The sequence below is a fragment of the Pholis gunnellus genome (assembly GCF_910591455.1).
Source record: "Pholis gunnellus genome assembly, chromosome: 10".
In the NCBI taxonomy this organism is placed as follows: Eukaryota; Metazoa; Chordata; class Actinopteri; order Perciformes; family Pholidae; genus Pholis; species Pholis gunnellus.
The window spans coordinates 13272812-13298970 of record NC_136537.1 but is presented as its reverse complement, the minus strand read 5'-3'; the positions used below and the strand labels follow the sequence as shown (position 1 = coordinate 13298970).

General features: G+C 41.5%; 4 protein-coding genes across 5 annotated transcripts in view; all 4 read right to left on the bottom strand.

Annotated features, from left to right (window-relative positions):
• Window positions 1-26159, bottom strand: part of LOC306701784 (protocadherin alpha-C2-like) — a gene marked incomplete at its 5' end in the record, with an annotated part of 179980 nt that overhangs the window by 95157 nt on the left and 58664 nt on the right. The window lies entirely within an intron of this gene.
• Window positions 741-3137, bottom strand: LOC306702499 (protocadherin alpha-3-like; the record flags this gene model as incomplete). Its single annotated transcript, XM_079168134.1, has 1 exon — window positions 741-3137. The coding sequence occupies one exon, from the start codon at window positions 3135-3137 to the stop codon at window positions 741-743; it is 2397 nt and encodes a 798-aa protein (XP_079024260.1).
• LOC306702495 (protocadherin alpha-10-like) overlaps window positions 3918-26159 on the bottom strand; it is a gene marked incomplete at both ends in the record, with an annotated part of 30546 nt that continues 8304 nt past the window's right edge. Inside the window, one exon of the mRNA XM_079168130.1 lies at window positions 3918-4629. Coding sequence (XP_079024256.1) covers window positions 3918-4629 — 712 coding nt within the window. The remainder of the gene's footprint in view (window positions 4630-26159) is intronic.
• LOC306702498 (protocadherin alpha-8-like) lies at window positions 23498-25903 on the bottom strand (the record flags this gene model as incomplete). Its single annotated transcript, XM_079168133.1, has 1 exon — window positions 23498-25903. The coding sequence occupies one exon, from the start codon at window positions 25901-25903 to the stop codon at window positions 23498-23500; it is 2406 nt and encodes an 801-aa protein (XP_079024259.1).

The window sequence follows — 26159 nt, the reverse complement described above, 5'->3', positions numbered from 1 at the left end:
TGATATGAAATAACTACATTTAACCTTTTACAGCAATAATGGAATGACTAACGAAATAAACGGAGCAATTTCGTCAAAACAAATGATAATAATTATACATCTCAACATAATTCGCTCTGTCTCATTTTCCTTTTCTCTCTTTCTCACTTTTTATTTGTTTGTCCATACAAATAGTCATTTGCCTGCTAACTGATAGCCCAGCTAGAAAGCTCCACAAATTAAAGACATGAAATGTATTTAAAGTGAAACATTACAACACACTAAAGATGTTGATTGCAAATACAAATTGGAATATTCCGCTTTTTTTGTAATAGGAATACGAGGAAAGTTAATTAAGGTATGAAGTAAGCTATTGCAATATCTATCCTTAGATATTTATTTTAAACATCTGTCATGAATAAATACGAAATTTTTGTAATATCAAAATACATGTAGCAGAAAATGACACTACTCTTTTTCTTTTTTTTTCTTTTTTTACACGACAATTCCGTAATTTACTCTCCAGACCACACTTTGAACACCGTGGTACTTATTTCAGAACCATGGAAAGCGACATACACGTTCTGTATAGCGTAAGAGGCTTATGAACTTAAAATACTGTCATCATGGCTCCTGAAGCACTGAACATTGTGGGAAGTTCTCACAAAGTAATTTCACTTTATAATGAAGACAAACAAAACACAGAGAGCCATGCTTTCAGCTTCAGCTCTCGGGAATAGATTATTACATATAAAGTATTGTCATACTTGTCTTACCTTGTCTTTGTTGGGTAAAGTCTGAGTTCTGGTAAAAGTGTCTCCTCCGTTAATACTGATCAGTTCACCATCTACAGGAGGAAACGGTCCGGGGAAAACCACTACGTCACTCTTCAGCGTGTCTGAGCTGAAACACACGTCATACTGCTGAGTAGCGTTAGAGTAAGACCAGCTCCCGTCAGGGTGTGTGGTGATCATGGGGGCGCTGTACTTGCTGAAACTGCCGTCTGTCCTGTGGCATTTGACAGCTATTAAACTGATGAGGCTCAGCAGAAAGATCACTGACACCGACGCAATGCCGATCAGCAGATACAGGTTTAAGTCAGAGAAGCTGTCCTCCTTTATGGGCACATGTCTGAACTGAGTCTGGATGTCAGCTGTGCTTTCAACCACCACCACCTCAATAGACACAGTAGCTGACAGGGAGGGTTCTCCGTTATCAGAAACCATCACCACCAAGGGGTGAGTTTTCAGGTCATTGTCACTCATTCTCCTCTTAGTCCTGATCTCTCCGGTGCTGGTTCCGATCCGGAAGAGGTTGTTTCCTTTGGGCTCAGAGAGGTGATAAGAGAGCAGCGCATTGTATCCAGAGTCTGCGTCTACAGCCCTGATCTTTGCCACAAAGTATCCCGCTTCAGCAGAATAGGGGAGGCTCTCACTGTTAACGGAGCCGTGCTCAGAATAGGGCGCGAGGATCGTGGGACTGTTGTCATTCTCATCCAGGACTAAAACGTTCACAGTCACGTTGCTGCTGAGCGGAGGAACACCAGAGTCTGTGGCCTGAACTTTAAACTGAAACGTGTTTAACTCCTCGTAGTTAAAAGACTGCATGCTGACTATGTCTCCAGTCTCTGAGTTGATGTTCACCATTGTAGATAACCGCAACGAGTTACTGTTACTTTGTAAAAATGAATAGCTCACTTGCCCATTTTCATTTATATCGGCATCAACTGCAGTCACTGTTTTAATAACTGCACCTACTGGACTGTTCTCTTTAACATAGACATTAACCAGCGGCTCCGAGAAGTGAGGCGGATTGTCATTGACATCAGAAACATGAACTGTCACTATGCTGGTGCTGGAGAGAGGTGGAGTCCCTTCGTCAGTTGCTATAATGACGACATTGTACTCGGCCATAGTTTCTCTGTCAAGCAGACCACCAACTACTAACGAATAATAGTTTTTATAATTTGTGTCCAATTTAAAGGGGGCATCATTCGCAATGACAGCTTTTACTACACCGTTTTGCCCTCCATCTTTGTCTAACACAGAGACGAGTGCTATAGCAGTACCTACTTCTGAGTCCTCCTTCACTGTGTTTAGTAGTGACGTAACGGTAATCTCAGGTCCGTTGTCATTTAGGTCCACCACTTCTACCAGCACCTTACAATGAGCAGACATCGGAGGTTGGCCTTTGTCACTGGCCTGTGCATGAATCTCAAACGCGGGGTGTTCCTCATAGTCGATCTTACCTCCGACTGAAATTGCACCCGTTTTAGAGTCTATTTGAAATAAATGTAAAATGTGATCCTGTCCTTTACTTCTTAATGAATATTGTATGTCTGCATTTAATCCCTCGTCTGCGTCTGTTGCATTCAGAACTATCACAGTTTTACCGACTGTTAAGTTCTCAGAAATACGTGCCTTGTACAACGAACTGCTGAAAACCGGGGCGTTGTCGTTAATGTCTAAAACGTTTATAATAATTGAAGAGGTTGCTGATTTGGGTGGATTTCCACCGTCCACAGCAGTCACTGTTAGTCTTACAGTTTGTTGTTTTTCTCGGTCTAAAGCTTTCTGGAGCACAAGCTCGGCAGACACACTCTCTCCCCCTTTGTGAACCTCTAAAGAAAAATAATCATTTGGACTTAGTCTGTATGTACTAACGCTATTCTTACCAACATCGATATCCGATGCCCCTATAAATCCAAATGTTCCTCCTGGCACGGTACTTTCAGCAATATTAAGAGACTGCAATGTCTCAGCAAAATATGGCGCGTTATCATTTATATCGACTATATTGACCTCTAAACGGTAAAGCTTCAGTGGATTGTTAATCACTGCCTCTACATTCACAGAACATTTTGTAGCTTTCACACAAAGCTCCTCACGGTCGATTCTTTCATTGACATAAAGAACACCCGTTTTCAGATTTATATCGAAATATTTTGTCTTTGATCCGCTAACGATCTGAAACATACGTGCTTCCAAGTCGTGGACATTGAGGTTTAGATCTTTTGCAAGATTTCCCACAGAAGTCCCCGTGTTTACCTCTTCTGATACAGAGTAAGAGAGCTGTCCAGACACCGCTTCCCAGCAACAATCCAAAAGAACAACGAGTATATAAATCCCAAAAGGGCTCCATATCATCCGCGTCGACATATTTTTATCCAACGTGAACAGAACATATGTATTCTAATGTCCAAAATCCCGTCTAATAAATGACGATGCAAGCTATCCACAATCCGGTTTCCTTGCTGTTTGAGGCGCAACCGACAAAATGATGGCCACACAGTCCATTCTTGCACTGCATCTCTATGTAACAAAGGCCGGGAAACATAATAGTCTTCTGAATCTGGGAGGAGCCTGACGCTACATCCATGAACATCTAAATCTGACGGTCTACAATGTCACCTTGTGGTTGTTTTAATTAACTACATTCACTGCTAAAACATATACTTCTGAACTCTCAAGTCATTACACAGCGAAGTCACAAATCAAAGGACACAGAAATAAGAAGAAAATACACTGTCAGATTCCCTTATTTACTCATTCACAGATTTCTATTAAGTGCAAGTTCTTCAGAGCGACGAAATGTGGTGACATCTTCACGTATTAATACATATAGATAGTTTTCAGAGAGCACTGAACATACCCTCCTGACACCACACGCCACACTTTGTTGCGCGCAAGTAACCAACTGTAGTGCTTATTTCAGCACCATGGACAACGACAAACACGGCAGTGCTCTCGGAAAAAATGTATGAGAGTTTTACTGTCTGTTAACTTCAAAATTGCCATTACGTGAGCCCATGTAGGTATACTTATAATAAAATACGTCTTCAAATACAGTGTGGTAAGTTCCTTCGTAAACAAATTGAACACCGAGAGACAGCCCTGTAGAACAAAGTACATCCAATGAAACATGTTGCTTTTTCATAGTTATCTTACCTTGTCTTTGTTGGGTAAAGTCTGAGTTCTGGTAAAAGTGTCTCCTCCGTTAATACTGATCAGTTCACCATCTACAGGCGGAAACGGTCCGGGGAAAACCACTACGTCACTCTTCAGTGTGTCTGAGCTGAAACACACGTCATACTGCTGAGTAGCGTTAGAGTAAGACCAGCTCCCGTCAGGGTGGGTGGTGATCATTGGGGCGCTGTATCTGCTGAAACTGCCGTCTGTCCTGTGGCATTTGACAGCTATTAAACTGATGAGGCTCAGCAGAAAGATCACTGACACCGACGCAATGCCGATCAGCAGATACAGGTTTAAGTCAGAGAAGCTGTCCTCCTTTATGGGCACATGTCTGAACTGAGTCTGGATGTCAGCTGTGCTTTCAACCACCACCACCTCAATAGACACAGTAGCTGACAGGGAGGGTTCTCCGTTATCAGAAACCATCACCACCAAGGGGTGAGTTTTCAGGTCATTGTCACTCATTCTCCTCTTAGTCCTGATCTCTCCGGTGCTGGTTCCGATCCGGAAGAGGTTGTTTCCTTTGGGCTCAGAGAGGTGATAAGAGAGCAGCGCGTTGTATCCAGAGTCTGCGTCTACAGCCCTGATCTTTGCCACAAAGTATCCCGCTTCAGCAGAATATGGGATGCTCTCACTGTTAACGGAGCCGTGCTCAGAATAGGGCGCGAGGATCGTGGGACTGTTGTCATTCTCATCCAGGACTAAAACGTTCACAGTCACGTTACTGCTGAGCGGAGGAACACCAGAGTCTGTGGCCTGAACTTTAAACTGAAACGTGTTTAACTCCTCGTAGTTAAAAGACTGCAGACTAACTATGTCTCCGGTCTCCGTGTTGATGTTTACCATTGTGGATGATGGGTTACTTTGTAAAAACGAATAGCTCACCCGACTGTTCTGGTCTACGTCAGCATCAGTGGCAGTTACTGTTTTAATAATTTCTCCAACTGGGCTGTTCTCCTTCAGGTATACATTAATTCGCTGCTCTGGGAACTGAGGTGGATTATCATTTACATCAGAAATGTGTATAGAAAATACACTCGTGCTGGAGAGCGACGGGGTTCCTTTATCGGTGGCGACTATGGTGACGTTGTAGTTAGAGACACTCTCTCTGTCCAGTGGTCCGTCAACTAACAAAGAATAATAATTTTTGTAGTTTGTTTCGAGTTTGAGTGGAACCTCATTTGTTATTTGAATGTTCACGTCACCGTTTTTCCCACCGTCCTTATCGAGGACTGACACGAGAGCAACCACGGTGCCTGGAGTAGCGTCCTCTTTCACTGTGGTGTGTAGTGACGTCACCGTGATCTCAGGAGCATTGTCGTTTACGTCCACCACTTCTACCAGCACTTTACAATGCGCAGACATCGGAGGCTGCCCTTTATCACTGGCCTCTACACGTATCTCAAAAGCCTTCTTTTCTTCAAAGTCTATGTTGCCTTTTACCTTGACGACTCCCGTTTGACTTTCAATTTCAAAGATATCAAGCACGTGATCTTGATCTTTGCTTCTCAGTGAATACACAATCTCACTGTTGAGGCCCTCGTCTGCATCGGTAGCGTTCACAGCGATTAATATTGTGCCCAATAGCGTGTTTTCTGGAATTTTTGTTTTGTACAACGTTTCGCTGAATATCGGGATGTTATCGTTAATGTCTAATACATTAATAAACAGCTGCGAGGTGCCTGATTTCGGAGGACTCCCTCCGTCTACAGCGGTCAGTGTCATGGTGATCACAGGCTGCTTCTCTCGGTCTAAAGCTTTCTGCAGCACTAACTCAGCAGACACACTGTCACCTGCTTTGTGCACAGCCAAAGAGAAATGTGCATTTTGGCTTAATGTGTAAGTGCCGACTCCGTTTCTCCCCACATCTACATCACTTGCTTCAGATAATGCGAATTTCACCCCTGGTAACGTACTCTCTGCGATGTACAGATTTTGTAATTTGGTCGTAAACAATGGGGCATTGTCATTTACATCCAAAATGTCTACGTCAATACGGTACAGTTTTAAAGGGTTATTTATGACGGCTTCCACACTTACTAAGCATTTCAATTCCTCTGCGCAAAGCTCCTCTCTGTCTATTCTCTCACTGACATACAGAACACCAGTCTTTAGATTTACCTCGAAGAATTTTCTCTTTGATCCAGTGACAATTTGAAACATACGTGATTCCAAGTCCTGTGAATTAATGTTTAGGTCCTTAGCGATATTTCCAATAGGAGTTCCCGGGTTTACCTCCTCTGAGACGGAATAGGAGAGCTGCCCAGATACCGCTTCCCAGTTAAATTCCAGTAGAAAGAGCCCGAGACATATCCCGAAATATCTACAAGGCAAAGACATATTTCTGTCCAATACGAACAAAGCATGAATATGACTTTAAGTCAGGGTCAGATATCGCAGGCAGTATGGAAGATATCCACCGAGGTGAGCTTAGAATTTGATCGGAAAATTCTGTTTGTTCCACCGTCCTCCCTCTGTAACAAAGACTGAAGAAATGTCCCAATTGCCTGGAAACGGGAGTGGCCTCGTTGTTTCAGAGAATAGAGCTGTCTCTGATGGATCAACAGCGGCGCCACGTGGTGAAATAGACAACATGCAGAGATCAGTGAAAGATCAAGGCGTAATGTTGCAGCCATTTAAGCAGCCATTACGTCACACCATACACTATTGATATCATTGTATGTCCTGCTGAATATCCTAACTCTAATAAGAGCGATCGAAATTACATTTCAGCACCATGGACAGCACATCAGATAATGTCGCATATAATGCCTCCTTTGCCTGTCCTGATGTTTGCTGAATGTGTCAGAACTATCTTTCATATATTGAAACATGGTATAGCCTTCAGACACACACACACACACACACACCTGTTCACTTTCACTTTTGGTGAAATTATGACGTTGGGCATCCATGGCTACCAGAAATCATACAGCCATTTATTTGGGCATCCTGTAAGCAATTTCTGAATTGCAAAATGGTTATATATAACAAATAAGTGCAAATCCAATAATACCAAATGGTGCATTTTCAAAACTGCAATAGAAGACTGAACAATTGCCAAAAATGTGAAGTAGTAGAAATAAGTTATACATCTTCTTACTACATTCAGATCACTCCCTTCTCATTTTGTCTTTGTTTTTTTGTTAGCCTTGAGGGTATTGCATAAAGTTAATTGGACCCTTTTGTTCTGCTGCATGCAGATCCATGGTGTATTTTGGTGTATTTTACCGTTCCTTCACATTTCCACAGAGACGGTAGTCATGAGCTTATGAACATTCCCTCGTTTGTAATCCTAGGATTAAGCCCTGGGTTCAGAAACTCCTGTCCTATTTCCATTCTGTAGGAAACATGATTTGATTTGCAAATATTAATAACCATCACGCTCTGAGCCGTTAACCCAAAAATGCGATAATCATATTGGCTCACAAAAGATGACCTGTTTTGCCCAATTTTACTAATGTATGGCAATGGAAAAAGTATGTTCTGTATACACAGACACTGAGTATATTGCACATTCAGCTTATTTACATACACACAAGTGAACACACAAAGAGCGCCTGGCCCATCAGACCCAGACAGATCATGATGAAATTCAATGATTCATAGTTTATTTGTAGGTCACTATCTATATTGTGCCAGCCTTACAGGCCTTCAGTCTGGATTATTTTACTCATAAAATACATGACACACATGGACCACTGATGCTGCAGTTTACTCAGCACTATAAAGATAATCTCTCTTTATTATTCCAGGGATTCGGCTTTGTGGCCGGCTGACACTGCTGTGAACTGCTGTGAACTACCAGTCACACTCTTCCAAGAAATAATTAACAGACAACAGAGTGTATACATTTACAATCCACAAGTAAACCTAGTACTGCACTGCATTGCCCACACACAGAATTAATGATATCAGAGACTGTTGTACTGAACCCAACCTGAGAGCAAGGAGTCAGGGTCTGTTACTGGGCATTCCCTGAGCATGTCAATAAAAGATGATGAGAACACATCAGCTCCTCTTCCAATGCCACATACAGCTCCTCTGTGAAGCATCTGCAGAAGGGTCAATTAATCCATGAATAGCTCTGCACTAATACAGAAACAATTAATCACCATTTTCAAACACACAGCCTTCACAAAAAGACATGTTGCTTTAGTTGATTACGTTTTAGTTGATTAAAACAACCAAGTCCTCATGACACAGTATTTCAGTTTTTATTTATGAACTCTGTATCCATTGATGAAAGTCACATTTCCTGAGGATATGTTAATATCATTTTCTGAATAATTTAAAGTGAATAAACTGTGGTTCAGAAAAACACACAGTATTTAGTCCCTGAACACAGGGAGCTGTGCATAATAAATCTAGTGGTTAGATAGATGTGTGCCTGTTAATTAACCTGTGTCTCTGTCTGTGGTTTATCTATCAGGTCATAAAGTTAAAATGAGAAACAGTAGGCAGCATCAAGAGCAGTGTGATCAAAGGGGCAGAGGGAGCAGTATAGGTGACGGGAGGGGGGTGGCTTGGGCGGAAGCAGTGAACAGCCGCATTTTAGGCATGTTCAATGCATTATTAAAGGCCAACCACCACATATAGTCGCCAAATTAGCTTCTGTATCTCCTCCATACTAAGAATTGAATGATATCCCTTTACATAGCCATCAACTGTGTGTGTGCTTGTGAGTAAGTGTGTGTTATTAGGGCGTGTACCATGCTGTTCATCTGTATGTGAGTGTAGATGGGGGAAGGGTGCTATCTGAACATGCTCCAAGGCGAGTCTCTCCCCCCTTTCCTCCTCTCTCCTTCTGCACAGCTCTCTTGTCTCCATAGCAACGCCATCTCAGGCACAGACATGATGCATGTGTGCACACACACACACACACACACACACACACACCCTCACTAATGCCGAAGCATATGGGTTTATTTTTAAAAAGGCACCGGATAGTTAAAGAATTACGCCGCTGGATTTTCCTCCTCTAGATTTATATCTCCTACAGTTCACTTTCATGTAGCATTTTTTATCTCACTGAACGAATCAGATCAGATTGTGAGAGAAGCAAAACACACACACACACACACACACACACACACACACACACACACACACAAGCCATGCTTGTATGCATATATACCACACCAGGCTGTCAACAGTGGCTGTTGGGCTGCTCATGCATTGATAATGTAGCACTGCAGCAGCAGATTCACGATGGCAGATTCACTTTAACAGCAGTGCTTGCTTCTCTTTCCACCCCCCACAGCCCCACAGCGAGCCTGACCTTTGCATTCAGCCATGCCCAACCCACTGTCTCTGCCCACTCTCTGGGCCAGGGCTCTGGGGACCACCCCCACTCTTGCGGTCTGCACACTGCATCCTGCTTCATGTGACGAGATACTGATGTCATAGTGCTGTTTTTGTGTGGAGTATAGAGCTCATCTCGGCACAAGGGGGCAACCTACTCCTTTTGCACGTTTCCTTCTTTACTCAGTACCAAACCTCCAGATCATGTTTTTTGTTCTGAGCTACACATTTTCGCTTTTTCTTTGTGTCTTGAATTGCTGAACCTAATTCATAGTTTCAATTTCTCTGGTGTTTCTCCGAGAAACAGCTGTGATATGACTCATACAGCAGTTGATTTTAGTGACAGTGTGACTAGAACCACACCCAATTGCAGCAGTACACTAATGACTAAGATGTGCTGATAAAGCAGAGGGGATGAATGGAGATACAGAGGTAACAAGACTGGCATATTGTAATAGGAAGTGTGAAAATAGAGGGGGGTGTACTTGCTTTTCCATGGGACAATGACCCCTAGCTACCATATGACATTGATATTTAAAAAATGTTTTTGTAAAATGTTTGTATTTGCAGGATTAGGATCCCCAGCTGTGCACAGACACAAGTAGCATCATATAGAATACATTTACTAGACTAGACTACCAGACTCACGCTTGTATGCACACAAACAGCTACACACAAACATATCATCCATAGCATCCTCTATGACAGATAGATAGAAAGAGAGAGAGAGAGAGGTTTGTGGAAGACGAATCACTTCTAATATTTAATCCAACTACCACTCAATCATTTATTTCCAAATCTGCGCTCGCTTCCACTGGTTTCTGGAGTAAGTAGGACAGGGGCGGGTCTAGGGAAACACGAGCCGGAAGAAGATGAAAACCAGGACACAGCAATATGGAGCATGCCCAAACACACACATGCACATACCCTTGAGATAAAACTAGAGGCACACCAACACAGTGTTCACTCATATGGGAAATAATGGCACAATCCCCAAATCTCACATAATTAGTTACTCTAGTGTAAAACAGGCTGGAGAAACAGCATGCTGTTGTGGCCCGAGTGATTTCTCTATTTGATGTTGTCATGGTGTTGTTGCCCAATTGGGGAGCTAGGACAGTATGATTTCGATTTTACTTCTTTTCCATATGTATAATCCTCATAACATTTCTATCCAGCACTTTTTTTCTTTAGAATGTTGTAGACACTTTATTAGATCATTTAGCCTCTCTATCAATGCACCAACACTAGCTATTATTTCCATTAATATATAAGGACATTCACAAATGGCCAGTTTACAGGTGATCCGTATTGTAAAAGGCCCTCTGTTCTTAAAACCCAAAATATCCTGCATCATTATTGAGTTGTGCAATTACAATTTCAGTCATTGAACCTTTAACAGCGAATTCACGGTTCATGGTAAGCAATGCATCTCTACAGCATGAATCACAGTGTGTCTGTGTAGAGTTTAACCGCAGGAGGGAATCATCAGGGTTTGTGAGATTCCCATGTGTAAGAGAGGTGTGATGGCGAGTAATATAACTGGTGAGAGAGAGAGAAGGACACAAGAGAAACGTGTGTGTGCATGAATTCCTTTCATATACCGTATAGTTAATTGTTGCTCACGGAGAATGTCAGTTATTGTAATCCAGCAAACACCTTGAGAAAGCAGAAGCACAAGGTTTGCTTTGCTGCAACAGACCATTAATCAAAAGTGTCAATACAACAGGATGTACGACAAGCTTTGATACCAGCGAAGGTAGCACGAAAATCTGATTGGTCAACTAGAATCACTTGACTGTAATGGACACTCTGATTGGCTCAACAGTGCATAGAGACAAAGGCAGTGTTTGATAGATCGCTGCTTTCACAGGGTGCACCCATAATAGATTCACGATCTCCCCTCTTGTATCCATGGTGACGCAGATGCAGCCCCCATCAGTGCCCCTCCCTACACCCTCCTCCACCGCACCCCTCTTTATGAACACTCTGTACTGATGACAAGGACAGGGCATACATTTGTTTTTTTTTAAATCACAACCAGACAAATGCAAAAATGCTGGTTATATTCTCCTAAAATACATATATTTTCCACATTGTGAACATTCACCCTTTTTATACAAACATTTAATATGGCCAAGGACACACGCTCCCTGTACTCTCTTTTTCTTCTATTCTCTTTCTCTGTTTCCCACCCACACAGAGAAACTGCATGACCCAAACAATTTGTGTGGGATTAAGAATAAATCTATCTTTATAGTCGGGGATGGATAACCTAGATTTGTCAATCAGACCGTTCACTGGGGAAGAGGGCAGGGACTGTGTTAGGCTTTAATCAGAACGAAAAATGGGACAGGACTCGCTATCCATGGATCAATACTGACACAGAAAGTCAATAACCATACCAGTCAATACACTGCCACATACAGAGTGGCAACAAGCTAAATAGTTGAACGTATTGATACACAGACACCCATAAGGCACAAGATTCTCCCATGTCGTTTCCATATTCTGCCACCAGGGGGAGCTTTTTCACCCTGGTCTTTGTTCTCGATAGCCGTTTCCACATGCACACTCAGACACACACTGATGTCAGAGGCAGGCAGTGCTTTAAAGCCTTATATTAGATTAGCACGCTCACCCACTCCAAAAAAAATGGTATCAGTGGTTCAGATACACTAGCAGCCTCGGTGTCTGTCACACATCTCCTCTGCCTGCGGAAATTAAAATGTCTAGTCTCCCAGATTGGGAAGGAGATCTGGATGCATGACAATACCTGCACATTCACATCCAGCTTGATACATATCAAATCAAAGAGGGAAAGAAAAGAGATAGAATTCCATCAGCCACAAATGACGATTATGCAGAATATGCTGTGTCCTTTTATGAAGCACTTGCATATATAGTTTACATCATTCACATTCCAAGGGCAACTGTAAAGCAGTTTATCCACACGTTGGTGTCTTATTTATAGTCCCCAAGCATCAGCAAATTGTACCCGTAGATATCATTGCAGCCATGTGTAATGCCTATTTTTAGTTTCTTATCAGTCATGCAGTACAGAATATGCAGCATGCGGTGCTGCATGTGAAGTGCACTGCAGGTGCAGGCCTGCTGCGCAAGGGCTTGGCCCATTTCTTAAAAAAAAAAAAGGGTCTGAATAATAGAGGAGAGTGCTGGCCTGCAGAGAATCTGACGTTGGAAACGGCTGAAATGGTTTTGTGAGGTTGCTCCACTTTCCACAGAAAATGAAGATGACTATTTATAAAATATGACTTGCCTACCAATCATTTAAGCTTGGGCTCTGGCTGCCGGTCTCCGAGAATAGCAAACACCATCTTCCACTCTTATCAGCATCAAAACTTAAACAGCATCAAAACGTAAGCAGCTACATGGGCATCGCCTTAGCATGTGTAGCAACAAAAGGTTCTTATAATGTGGTGAGGATGTTAAGTGCACCATGAGTGTGCATTATTGCTTGTAGGTGTCTGACCATTTGGTTGGTGTGTGCGCGTGATAGAGAGAGGTGGAGGGAGTATACACTCAGTTGCCAGTTTAGGTTCACCCAGTTATAACGAATACACTGATGCAATAGCCCTGCAATAAAGCCTGCCTTCATGATGGTGTTGCTTTATCTTAATGGTCTTTTGGATGCTTTGTGGGGCTGTTGTGTCTACAGAATTGCGTTATTTGGTTAGAGTAAACATTAGAAACACCTCTCAGTGTGATGCAATGCAACAGCACCCACAATTATTTTCATTTTGCAAAGGTTACAGGTTATAAATGAGGGTTAGTATTCCACTCAATCAGGCCAACGCAAAAACACAACAACAATAAAAGAACACAAGGTAACAAATAAAATGGAGCCTGGACATTAGCCTGGAATTTAAGTGTGAGTGGCATCCTCGTTTACTCTGTGTGCTGTTTCCTTTTCAAAGACCCTTCACGGCATTATTAAGACGATTCCACCTAATCGCATTAGAGCAGCAACATAGTAGAATTATTACTTTACACCCAGAAGCCTTAATCTAGGGCAACTGGGAATACTGACATTCATGACAGAATGGAAAGAAGGCTTTGACAGGAAGTTCCTATTTAAAGCACCTGAAGGAACACTGACAATGTGTTGTGACTAATTTCCTCACAGTGCATGGATATCTGCTGGTTCCAGAACGGTTATATTTATTGCAGGGTTACATTACATTGTACAGGTATTTCTATTTTAATGGTCACTGAGTATATTTCTTCTTATACTTCATACATATATACATTTGCACCATAAGAAGCACCACCAGCACAGTCTACTACTCCAGTTCAGAGGACAAAGCAAAGTGAATGCGGATTAAGACGATCATTAGGGAGTAAACAAGGGTTTAGGGAACAATTATACTGCAGTCTTATCGCAAAGACCCGTTTACAGTAGTCTGTAAACAAGCAGACCAATCTCCTTGTTATTTTGGTATCATGTTTTTTAACGGCTTTGTAGTCTCTGCACATTTTTGCTCCTCTACTCACATTAAGCAGGTTCTCACTTCATTATCTGTAATGTGATGCATAGATTATCTAGCCCAGTGTCTACGGTGGACAATTTAGTTTTGGTGTCCATGAAAAATGTAGTTTTCATATTCAATCAATCATGTAGCACCTGATCTTGTTATCTGCTGTTAAACCCCACTGATCTCTAAAGCATCAGACTAACCACAGCAACTTATGATGTGTCACAAACAGCATTGCACTGAAACCTGGACTTGCAACTACAAGTACATCATAAATGTAAAGTCACCACACGATCCATACAGTGAAATTAAGCGTTCAATTAAGCATTGGCTATGGTTGCCATCACATGCACACATATGACCAAAACTGATGTTAAAATGCAGGAACAGTCACCATCGGAAAGTGAGCAACCTTACATAAATGAAATTTGAAAATCGGGACAAGAAAGCAGGCCGGAAAATGTGTGTTATGTTTAATTCCAGAACAAGCATCATCTCCGAACCTGTGGAGACACCCTCAAATCAGATAAAGATGTATTATAAAGGTGTCCGCAGAATTGTGCTTGAGTCCCAAAATGATAAAGCACTACATAAATATCAATTGAACCATGTTTATGTACTGCAATACTATTACTGTTTCTTGAAACCAATATGTAATTGTCAATAGTTATCATGGTCACTAATCGTGCAGGCCTCACATAGACACACAAACTGAAGCCACAGCACACCAGGAAACAGCAGAGCCGTATATTTCAATGAGACATGATAAGATAAGCACTGTCAGCACAAGAGTCAGTTAACAATACATAACAACTTGTATGCATGTGATGCAAGTTGACCCTCGTTGCTCAGTGCGTATAGAGCATACCATCAAATCAACCAACATGAAGAACAATATTGGAACCAACGAAACTAGATCACAATCAGCCTTATCTTACAGAAATCATTTTTTAGATACGTCTTTGTCTTATTATATAAAAAGGAGAAGACCTTGTGGAGTTGTTTTATACAGTACGACAAACAAAGCAACACTGTGACCAAAACGCACCCTAACATTAACCATAAAATAAATAACAACGACATAAACCCAGACAAATTAATTTCACTCAAGTTGGTTTTCTTAAAAGCAGCTAGATATGTTAAAAAAATGTATCATTTAAGTGTGATAACCAGCAAACAAACACATTAGTAAGAAAAATAGGGGGGTGAAAGTACCATTTAAAAAAAGCCTTTTTTGAATATAAAACTGTGCCTCATCAGTATATCTGATTATCATGCAGCAAATGAAGTAGCGATTCACAATTGCTGTCATAAGACTGAGAGAAAGAGAAAGGTGCTCTGACATATTCAGCTCTACTCACAGCTCCAGATTATACAGAGAGAGAAGGTACTGTAGAGAGGAGAGGCTGTCTCTGTGGTCAGAAAGAGAAAAGAGGGAGCTTGAGAGAATAAAGGCTAATGGGCAAAGCTATGTTTTCCAATAGTAATTACCAACTTAACTAAGACAAAAAAACATACATGAAAAAGATTGGTGAGAGAGTAACACAGCCTCCAAAAGCTGTCAGCCATTTTCTATCAGCTTGTAATTACACAAAAAGACAGGAGGGGGCATAAGAGAGAGAACCAGCTAGAGGAAATCAGGATGCGTGGGAGGAGGACAGAGATGAAGAAAATCAGAAAGAGATTCTTTGTGCAAGATTGAGATAGAAGAAGAGATTTGAAAACAAAGAGATGGACTGAAGAAACCCGCAAATGAAAAGGAACCAGCAAAAGGTGAAGATTAGAAGGAAAGCACACCGGGCTGGAGCATAGTAGTGAGAACGAGAACAAAGAAAGGGGAAGAAGCAGAGAGGGAGCCAGTCGGTGGGAGGAGAGAGTGGGATATGAGTCAGGCTTACAGCATGAACACTCATCTTCCACACCCTTGTCTCATTGTTTTATTCATACACTGCACCCACAAGATAAGATGGCGGGAAACATGGAAAGATATTTAGTGATGGGTACACATGTAAACATACACAGCTCAAGTGTGGTTACAGGGAGTCACAAATGTCATGATGGAATAATAGCTTTAACTCTAAATGCCAAAGTCCCTGATTTCAATTTATCATGACAGATGGTTTGCCTAAAAATAAACACAGCGGACCAACTTTACAAAATGAAAAGCTACATGTGGGATGAGATGACTCACCCACAGTACTGAGCAGCTCACTAGTTCACACTCCAGAAGAGGACCAGAAGGAGCCGAATGACGCTCAGACCATTTTAAAAATGAGAAGAAAACGGATAAGACGTTTCAGGCTGTAGCTTTAAATTTGTGTTTAAAAACTACTTTCTGTCTGTATCTATGTAATCATATCAGTGTTGTGTAATCACATGCACTTTATATCAGCATAGTGACTCCCTGTGCATGCCCCAAAGGCCACAGAATGAAATATATGTATCTAATTAAAATACTGACTAAATTATCCTGTTTTAATACAAAAGGATGTTTTGTAGTAAATTATTTATCACTGAAATGTTATCTTTTAAGAACAAAAAGACTACAGTGTGCTTGTCTTAAGCAATTGTTAAAAATCAACAAGCAATTTATTTTGTTTGACCAGATTTACTCAATTACTTTAATATACACCTAAAGAGACACTTGAAAATATATACAAATTTGTTTCTGTATTTTTCATACAGTTTTGTTGTAGTTAAAGCCTTGTATCTGAACAGACACTCAAATCACAGAAAACAGCCTGGCTAACGGAAAATGGAAAAAGTAAAGGAAAAGTCAAGTCAACAGTACTGTGTTGTGGCTACATTGAAGAAGTAATAAAAAGATGTAAGCATACTAAACAGCTTTGTTGTTGTGAAAACCCAAACAGACAGTGTTTGGAGAAATAAGAATGCACAAGGCAAAGCAATTACCCAAGATGCTTAGTGGGGGAAAATAGCCACAGGGGGAAGAGGAACCCTGCAGCTAGAGACTGGATCTATCTAACAGCCAACATCTGATCCCATCCATTTCTGCATGGCCAGAAATAAATACAACATACGGTATTTAATCAGACAAGTGTATAGCAACTGTGGCCTTATACCCCCTACTCTACAGGGAGCAGTGCAGGGATACTGCTGTAAGAAGGCAATCCTCTTAAGGCTTCATCCAATGTCTAAACAGCTCACTCTGGATTTCCCTCACGCATTCAAACATTCTATCAATCAGAGATCACAACCCCATCCCAAAAATCGAGATCTCAGGACACAGGACGCTCTTTACGTATGACCATAAAGGAGACTTTCAACCAACTGTGTCTTCACTTGTTTCCCCACTTAAAAGCTGTCTGTCTTGCATGCAGTCTTGCGCTGGCTGCTCACTCAGTTCAATCCTCCAGGCATGCACTGATGACCTAAGCACAGCAGCAGATGTTGTGGCTGCATGAGCACCGATGCCAAGTGCAGTGCAGACCTACATCTGTTCTGGTCTCTGTTGATTCAGAAAATAAACTACTATTTAAACATAGCACTTGTCTTAACTGCAATTACCAAAGCTATCAAGCATTGGTTATTACATCAGACAGACAGATATGTTTTTCTTTAATTGTATTAATAATATAATTACAGGAAGATTATTAAGATATGTGTTCATTCAAAAATAAAAGAAGAGAGCACATTGGCATGATGCAGCTCCCGAAGCTAAGCTCATATTATCTAGCATGGATTTAAAATGACACATGAAGATAGTTTGTGCAAATGGTTCTCATTAATGCAATGTTGTTAATGCTCACAGAAGTAGACCCATACCCACATAGAGAGGCCTTGATTCAGCTGCAGTGGAGTGATACTAAAGTGAGAGTGGCCAGGTCCAACCTATAGGACTCATCCACACAGCCATGAGTCAATGAACTGAGAGTAATGAAGCTGCTTATATAACGAGTGGTGGGAAGGAGAAAGGGTCAGCACTGCTCACACAATACCAGGCACGGAGGAGATAGGAGTGAGACAGAAAAGGAATACATGTTTACAATTTCTCTATTAGCTATAATGCATATAGATAACCAGGTCAGACGACAAGCTCACAAATAAAACTAGCTTCCTTTATCAACATGGAAGAACCAGGTTTGACCCATATACTTAAGAATAGTGACTGTAGCCTGAACCAATCCACATCAAAGCCACACATGGCTCTGAACCAGTCTCGTCATGTTCTAGGACAAATGACAAGAGCGAAAGGAGCTGTGCCAGGGAGTCTTGGCCCGCAGTTGTAAATGCAGCTCACGGTGCAATTTTTGCCTCACTGACTCTGATTCTGCCCCATTACCCCGGAGGCGCGTTGTGTTGTTACCAGTTTAAAGTCTTTTTCAAACAGTCGCAATTCAAGAAAAATATTGTTTTCTGTACGGTTGAAATATGTCAGTGTCACACATTATAGATAAAAACTGGTATTAAGTCACACAAAAGTGCTGAATTTTACACTCTGGTATATCAGACTTAAAGCTAAAGTCACACAATAGAAATGCTATAATACTGAGAAACAGTTATTTGCAGTTAGTCTAAATCCAAATAGAGCAGAGTCATTTTACTTTTTCAAACCCTTCTCTGCCACTCCGCAGCGTTCAAAGCACAGCACTACAAACTACTTATTGACCAAATACTCTATAAGCTGCACTGCAGCAGTGTGTGTGCTTGCTGACATTCACTATAACAACCTCCTGAATCACCAACACCAAATCACCTATAGTCCACAAAGAAGGCCAGCTAATGCAAACACACACACACACACACACACACACACACACTCACCAACGCACTAACACACACGGACAGTACAGATAACAAACTGTTCTGCAGAATCTGGACAGCATGCAGTTTATGTGGAATGATATGATACCACCTAAAACAGCAGGGGTTTATTCAAGTAATCAACACAATGCCAACATGATCATCAACAACCAACCTTAATATGCCACCTCTCTTTCTCCAGTCACAGAGCTTCATCAGTTTAATTAGTGAAACATAACTCTAGTCAACCTTGACAACTGTATGTGAGTGGTGATTTAAATCAATACTCTGTGACACAGAAACAGAGATGCTTCCTCTCACTCGCACTCTGAGTTAACCCAGTATGTCATATGTTATCAAATAGATGTCAGAAAGCAGAACAAAATAAATAACAAAAACATTGCTCTAGATAGACCGATCTAATTGACATTGTTTAAATACTATGTTGTGGACCTCAATGCTGTTTGTGGGCTCTGCCAGAGCCTAAGCTGATCCAAGTTCTCCTGTTCTCTTTTTAACTATAGTGCTGATAGGGGGAAATGTTACAGGTGAACATTATATGTGTAGCTTATTACCTGCCTCCACAGTTCAGCTTCATCAAATGTTTAAATGATTGTGCTTGTTAACCATTATTGAATGCCTCTGATTCTTTTTACCTGATTAGAGACTGCAAAGAAGACAGAAAGGCGAAGGAAAAGAAACCTAATCTAATAGTGAAGTGGTGGGAGGGCTTATCTCAGTGACCATAAATGACTTACAATTACTGACCTCACGGAACAAGGGAAAGCAAGGTTTACACAAGATATAAATTCAAAGAAAGATGTTTCACTCAAAGGCAGAGGAAAGTAGTATTAAGAGACTTAAAGTGTGCAAAGCATCACAGTAGAGAGCAGGGCACAGATAGAATGAAATAGTTCAAACTAAGACCTTAGCTAGATTAATTGAATGCATACAGTATACTGGGCAAGTGGGATACCGAAGCTATAATTATCCCAACATTAACCAGCTATATTCCTGTGTAATTACATACTCAGTGACATGGTGTTATTGTTTGGTCAACTTTGAATGTTTGGGAGCAGTTGTCTGTGCTCAGTGGTGAAAGTTAGATCTGGGATGGAAGATGAAAGCTGTTTGGTACAGTCTTCCCGTTTATAATACATAAAAGGGTTTACTCAGAATAATGTCTGAAATCCTGAAAAAAGCCACGTCCTTATGATGTGATACAAAATATTTTCAGTCAAGACAGGATGTCTTGATTCTTGCCACGGGGCTCTGATTGATATACTTGTCTCACAGTGGATGCCTTTCTTTCTCTGAAAGTCACTATATCACCAAAGGGAACATGCTCTGCTTGTTCTCGGTTTTCTTCCACCCCCCCTTTCTTCTGTGAAAGTGTCTTTCAGTAAAGTGGATTAGGCATTTGTGAGTATGTGCAATGTGTGTGCTTCTACGAGCACGAGCGTGCACCATGTGAAGTGTCAACATAAAGACAGTAGCTGTTTTCGTCGTACCCTCCTGTGTGTGTAAATTAGATTACCATCACTGCTGCTGACCTCAATGTGAGATGTGCCATCCTCCAACAAAGCTGGAGCAATAAGAGAGCATGTGCCCTACTGACACACAACAGCACATGCACCATCCACAGCCACAACCCCACAGGCATGAGGCACAGCAGCACAGAGCTAAAAAGCATGTGGCAGAATGAGAGAGGAGCTAGACTACAGAAAGAAACCGACGGAACATGATAGGGAGACAGAAAAGGGTGGCATATGAGAGAGCAAACGAAGGACAGAGACATAAAAGCGGGAAAAGGAGGCCAAGAGTGCGATGGGGGAGGGGAAAACCGGGAGTGATATCAATATGGAGGGTAGAGAAGGAGGAGAGAAATAGCGAGGAGGCAGAGAGGGAAGCTGCAATAATGGAGAAAGGAAAAGCAAGCCACTACATGAAACGAAACAGGGATGGAAGCAGCGATGTCTTATGGAGTTGCATTCATCTTGCAGTATCTAACAAAAAAAGGTCAAACATAAGGGAGTCGTTAATGGACAGTGAAATGAAAAGGAGATAATGCAGCACATTTTGAGACGTTTACATAAAATGTGGGTATAAGGGTAAGGGAGGTGGATCCAGAAAAAGTTGTCAGCATTCTGTACGTGTAAATGCAGAAGAGCAGCCACATAATATGAAGCCATTTCTCTCAAGCTGCTGACATAACAGTACAGTATACACAGTCTTGCTGTAACAGCTACGTCTCTTCCTCCTCTGACATTTAGCTTGTTCCCTTTGCCCTCTCTCCCTCCGACACTGAATACGGTTTAATGAGGAAAATGTTCTCACCCTCTTAACAAAGACAACATACACAGACACACAAAACACAAGGGTCATTGCACTGTGAATGATTTTCAGTGCAGACACTCAGCATGCAAACACAATTGCACAGATCTGCTCAGCCAGCCAGGCAGACAGACAGACAAAGCTACTGGAGCAAACAGCCACATCCCCGCCAAAGAGAGCATACACAACAAAAATGTAGGAATATACTACAAGAGACATGCTGTATTTAATTTAGAGTCTCCTGTTGAACAGTCATTTTTAAAATCTAAATCAAGATCACCACAACAGAGGTGGATTTTGAAAATGTAGTTGCTATCTTGTGTTGATTGTGCCAACATCTGCCTGTTATTCATTCATTATGTGTTGATTCATCAGACTGGGGCACGTCCCCTTGCGCTTGTGTTCTGAATGCAGCTCATGACCCTACTTGTAATTCATCCGCTCCTCTCTCATCTGCTTTTCTCTCCCAGAAATGCCACGGCAAAGTAACCAGCTCACCCAATGTGATCCACCGACATCACTCTACACTTTTTAGGTTTAATGAGATGCACTCATTTTTAATCACGTCAATAAATCTTTTCTGGGCATCTGCTGTCCAGGCACAGCTTAGCACTGCTGCTGTATTGCAAAACACACACACACTTTAATCTCACACACAAACAAGTGCACATCAAATATGCACACATACGCACAGACAGGCAGTTATTGCTATCTAGCAGAGCACTGAATATTGCTGGACAGAGAGAGTGCAGAGAAAGTGTGTTCAGCCGTTACTTCATGAAGCCGAGCTGCTGCCTTACACTGGATCTGAACCAACGCGTTTCCTTCTCGCATTCATACTGCTTCCTGCTTTATTTCACATGTTGCTAAGTGGGTCAAAGTATTCCATCAGGTTTCAACAAAGACACATTTAATGACAGGTTTATGGTATGTTTTTTTTCAGAAATTCTCAAATCTAAGGTTGACCCAGTTGTTTGGGAGAAATGATTATCTCCGTGCTATAAGATATCTAATTAGAAGCTCAACTATTCGCGCCTTTACTGTTGCTTTGATATCTGCACCATCTGCTGCCTGATTTACGACGGAGATTTCACTGGTATAATCCATCTGTTTATATCTTAATAAACCCATTTTCATTCAATATTGTGAGATGTCTATATATGAGCCTACAAAAGCCACTTCCCCTCCCCCCTCCTCTGCTGGTCTCACCATCCCTCCCTCCCTCTTCCGCTGCTGTTGCTAAGACAGCTGAGCACATGCTAGTCTGTGGAAACCAGTCGATGTCGAGGTGGCTCTCCTCGTGTGTTGCTATGGGCAACACACAGTGTTCGAGAATCAGCCCAGAAGCCGAGCATGCAGACTTGCACACGTGATAAAATATGACCTATTTTTTTTTTTTTTGGTCAATCAAAAGGGATCAGTTGCACAGAAGCTATTGTGTATCACATATATACATAAACTGTGTAAAGCTACATTATTTTTCCAAAGCACAAAAAGCCAATGAAATGAAAATAGTAAAGCTATATATTGCTTGCTGCTTTGTTGTCCTGTAATGAGTGAAGATCCCTGCTGAAGCACAGAGCCCCACCTGACTGGCTGTGCATTGTGATTCACTGCACACCAGCCACAGGCTCCCTCTCTTCCCCACTCTCTGTCGTAGCTGCAGCCATTCCTGGACCACTGAATCACCTCATCTACATCAGCAAGCACAGACCTCAAGTAACTCTGTTAGCCACTCCGTCACTCCCTTTACACACATGCAAGAACCCTAAGGCCCATAGAGGGTAAAAAAATAGCTTCATATCTTTTTTAAATGACTACATTATATGACTATCAATGTACTGAAATAACATTACATCTGACGCAGTGGTTCCACTGATGTTACAGAAAACATCTTTATTGTTTGCAAATGCTAACACAAAGGGCAAGTGGTTACTGGAATAAAATGAGCAACTATAAACTGAATCTAAACATTTCACAATGTTTAACCACAATTTGCTAAAATGATGCATTTATGTCTCCCAGACAGTTTATAAACTACTATGACACAGCCAAGCACAGACTGAAATAGACGCATTACAGTTTAAAATACTCGGCAAAGTTGGTCAGTGCACTGAAAACAAAGTACTCAAAGATCCGAAAGAAGTCAGATGTGATCATATACTAAACAAACACAGTCTAGAGGCTTTAATTTTCATAAGAAAAAAAAGGAAAGTGTTTTCTTTTGTTCTTGTCTTCTAGAAAGCAACCGTCTCTTCAGTATCACGAGAAAGAGTAAATTGCTATTTACAGACACATCTTCTTATCCTAAAAGCTAAATTGACCAATATTCCCTAACAATCCAAAACCTTCTATTTTACATAGCATATGAATTTCACTTGTAAGTGCAGGGACAACACAGCATTCAGGTACAAACACAGCATACTAACTTAATTTAGTAATCTGCACTCTACACTCTCTAAGCTGTGTGAGAACCAGCCATACAACCAGCTGTAAATCAGCAACTCAACTCAGCAGTCACATAACGCACAACCTCCTCATTTCCCTCACTGATGAATTTTATGTCCGTGGTCCATTTCCATCCAACTGCTCTGAATAGGTGGTGAGATTCAGCACTTTTGGCACACTGTAATACTTAGGTTTTACATCTCACCTATCAGCATTCATTCCAGAACTGCCTTGAGATAAAGTGATCTTTCTTACCTCTCCAGATGTATGTCTCCTGTCAGGGAGCCCTAGTGTGTTCGCGTGGCTGCCGGGGACTATGGTAGATCCTATACTCATTCTGGGTCCAACTAACATGTAGCGTTTGTCTCCAGATCTGTACTGGATGCTGTGACACAGTGTCCCGTCATAATTAGTCTCTTGTAGATATTTAGAAGTATAGTCTGTGGATTTAGAGCACTGCATTGCAATCAGCACGATGATACTGATGAGAAAAAGTGTTGAAACTGAGCCCAAAGTTATCATCAGGTAAAAAGTCACATTATTATCCTGCTCGTCATTTGTTGCACTTTTAACATCAGCAGCAGCAAAAGCCTCTTTGGGCTCCACAACTTTGACAATCACAGTAGCTGTTGCTGAGAGTGACACGTTCCCATTGTCTTTCACCAGTATGACCAGTTTATGCTCAGCCTCGTCTGTCTCTGTGAATGAGCGAAGTGTTCTGATCCGTCCTGTATAGCGGTCCAAACCAAAGAGACTGTGGTCAGTAACTTCCTGCAGTGAAAACAGTAACCAGCCGTTATATCCTATATCAGCGTCATAGGCTCTGACTTTAGTCACCAAGTGTCCTGCGTTCACATTGCGGGGAATCTCCTCCACACCTTCAGCAGAACCGTTAGAGCTGACTGGATACAGGATGACTGGAGCGTTGTCGTTCTGATCCAGAATGAACACGTTCACTGTGACGTTGCTGCTGAGTGATGGAGTTCCAGAATCTGTGGCAACAACTTGGAACTGGAACGTTTTCAGAGTTTCAAAGTCAAAACTTTTAAGTGCCAAAATATCTCCATTTTCAGAGTTAATGTTAAGAAATGATGTGATTTGTTTGTTTTCATTACCATTTCTCAAAATGTTGTATGATATGAGTGCATTATCACCCTCATCACAATCATAAGCACTCACTGAAAATAAAGAGGCTCCTGCAACATTGTTTTCAATAACATAAAAAGTATACGGATTTGTTGAAAACTCTGGACTGTTATCATTCACATCTGATACAGTGACACTAATTGTCTTATGAGATGACAACGTTTTTTCACCAGCATCTTTACAAGTTATTGTTACATCATACTTGGACTGATGCTCTCTATCCAGCAGAGATTTGGTGACTATAGAGTACATATTGTCTTGTAAAGATGGTGTTAATGTAAAAGGTACATCCTCACTGATATGACAGATTACCTTTCCATTTAGACCTGAATCATTATCAGTCACACTTATCAACGCTACTGTCGTTCCAGGTTTGGAATCTTCAGGAATTGCACTTGAAAAGGATGTCACCTCAATTTCAGGTTTGTTGTCATTCAGGTCCACAATAGTAATTACAACACTTTTTTCTGTTGCTAGTGGGACTGTCCCTTTATCAGAAGCTTTAATGTCAAGTTCATACCTGTCTTTTGCTTCAAAATCTATCAGTCCTTTAACAATAATTTCACCAGTATTAGCGTCCACTTCGAAAAGTTTACGTAATTTATTATTTACATTATTGCCGAATGAATAGACCACCTCCCCATTTAAGCCATCATCTAAATCAGTGGCGTTTACTTGCATGATAGTTGTGCCAATGAGTGCATTTTCATTCAGCACGGCAGCATATGAGTCCTTAGCAAAAACCGGCATATTGTCATTTACATCCAAAACATGAACGATGATTCTCAGGGTTCCTGACTTAGCAGGCTTTCCTCCATCAACGGCTGTCAGCAGTAACCTGTGACTTCTTGCGGTTTCTTTATCCAGCGGTTTATGCAAATACAAAACAGGAATTTTACCATCTTCTCCTCTATCTTTAACCTCCAGACGAAAATGGTCATTTTGACTGAGCTTATACAGTTGGATAGAATACATGTCACTGTCTGGATCATGGGCACCTTGTAGTTGAAATCGCGCCCCAGGTAAAGCAGACTCTGATATCTCTAAATGCGTCTCGTTTTCGGAGAAGGTGGGGGAGTGGTCGTTTACGTCCAAAACCTCAATAGCGACGTAATGCACCTCTAACGGATTCTCCAACACAGTCTTTATGTTGATAATGCAGGTGCTGATCCGTTCACATACTTCTTCTCTGTCAATTTTTCGGTTCAAATGTAAGATGCCGTTATTGTTGAGTTGGAACAAGGGTTCGGTCGATCCGGAAACGATGCGAAATCCTCTAGCATTCAGAGCACTGGTATCCAGCCCCAAATCTTTAGCGATATTCCCAACAACAGCACCCACAGTAAGCTCCTCGGGAATCGAGTATCGTAGCTGTGCTGAGGTAAAATTAAACGTAAGAATCAAACAAAGAATGAGAACGACCAGACGCTCCAACCACGCTTTGTATCCTCGTCGTGCCATATTGCATAGAAAAAAATAAATAAAAAAGGTTAGAAATTAAAATGTGAATCTACACAGGAACACACATTTTGAACAAAAAAAGGTTGCCAATATTCGACAATTGTTGGAGAACGACTCAAATATGTGAAGCCGTTGCCCTGAAGCACAAGTGCACCCTGACGCGAAATAGCACTGAACTACTGACGTAGAGGATGTTCAACCGAGAGTCGTTCACGTTCACAAGCAGTGACACCATGCGAGCTGACGTGTCAATGCA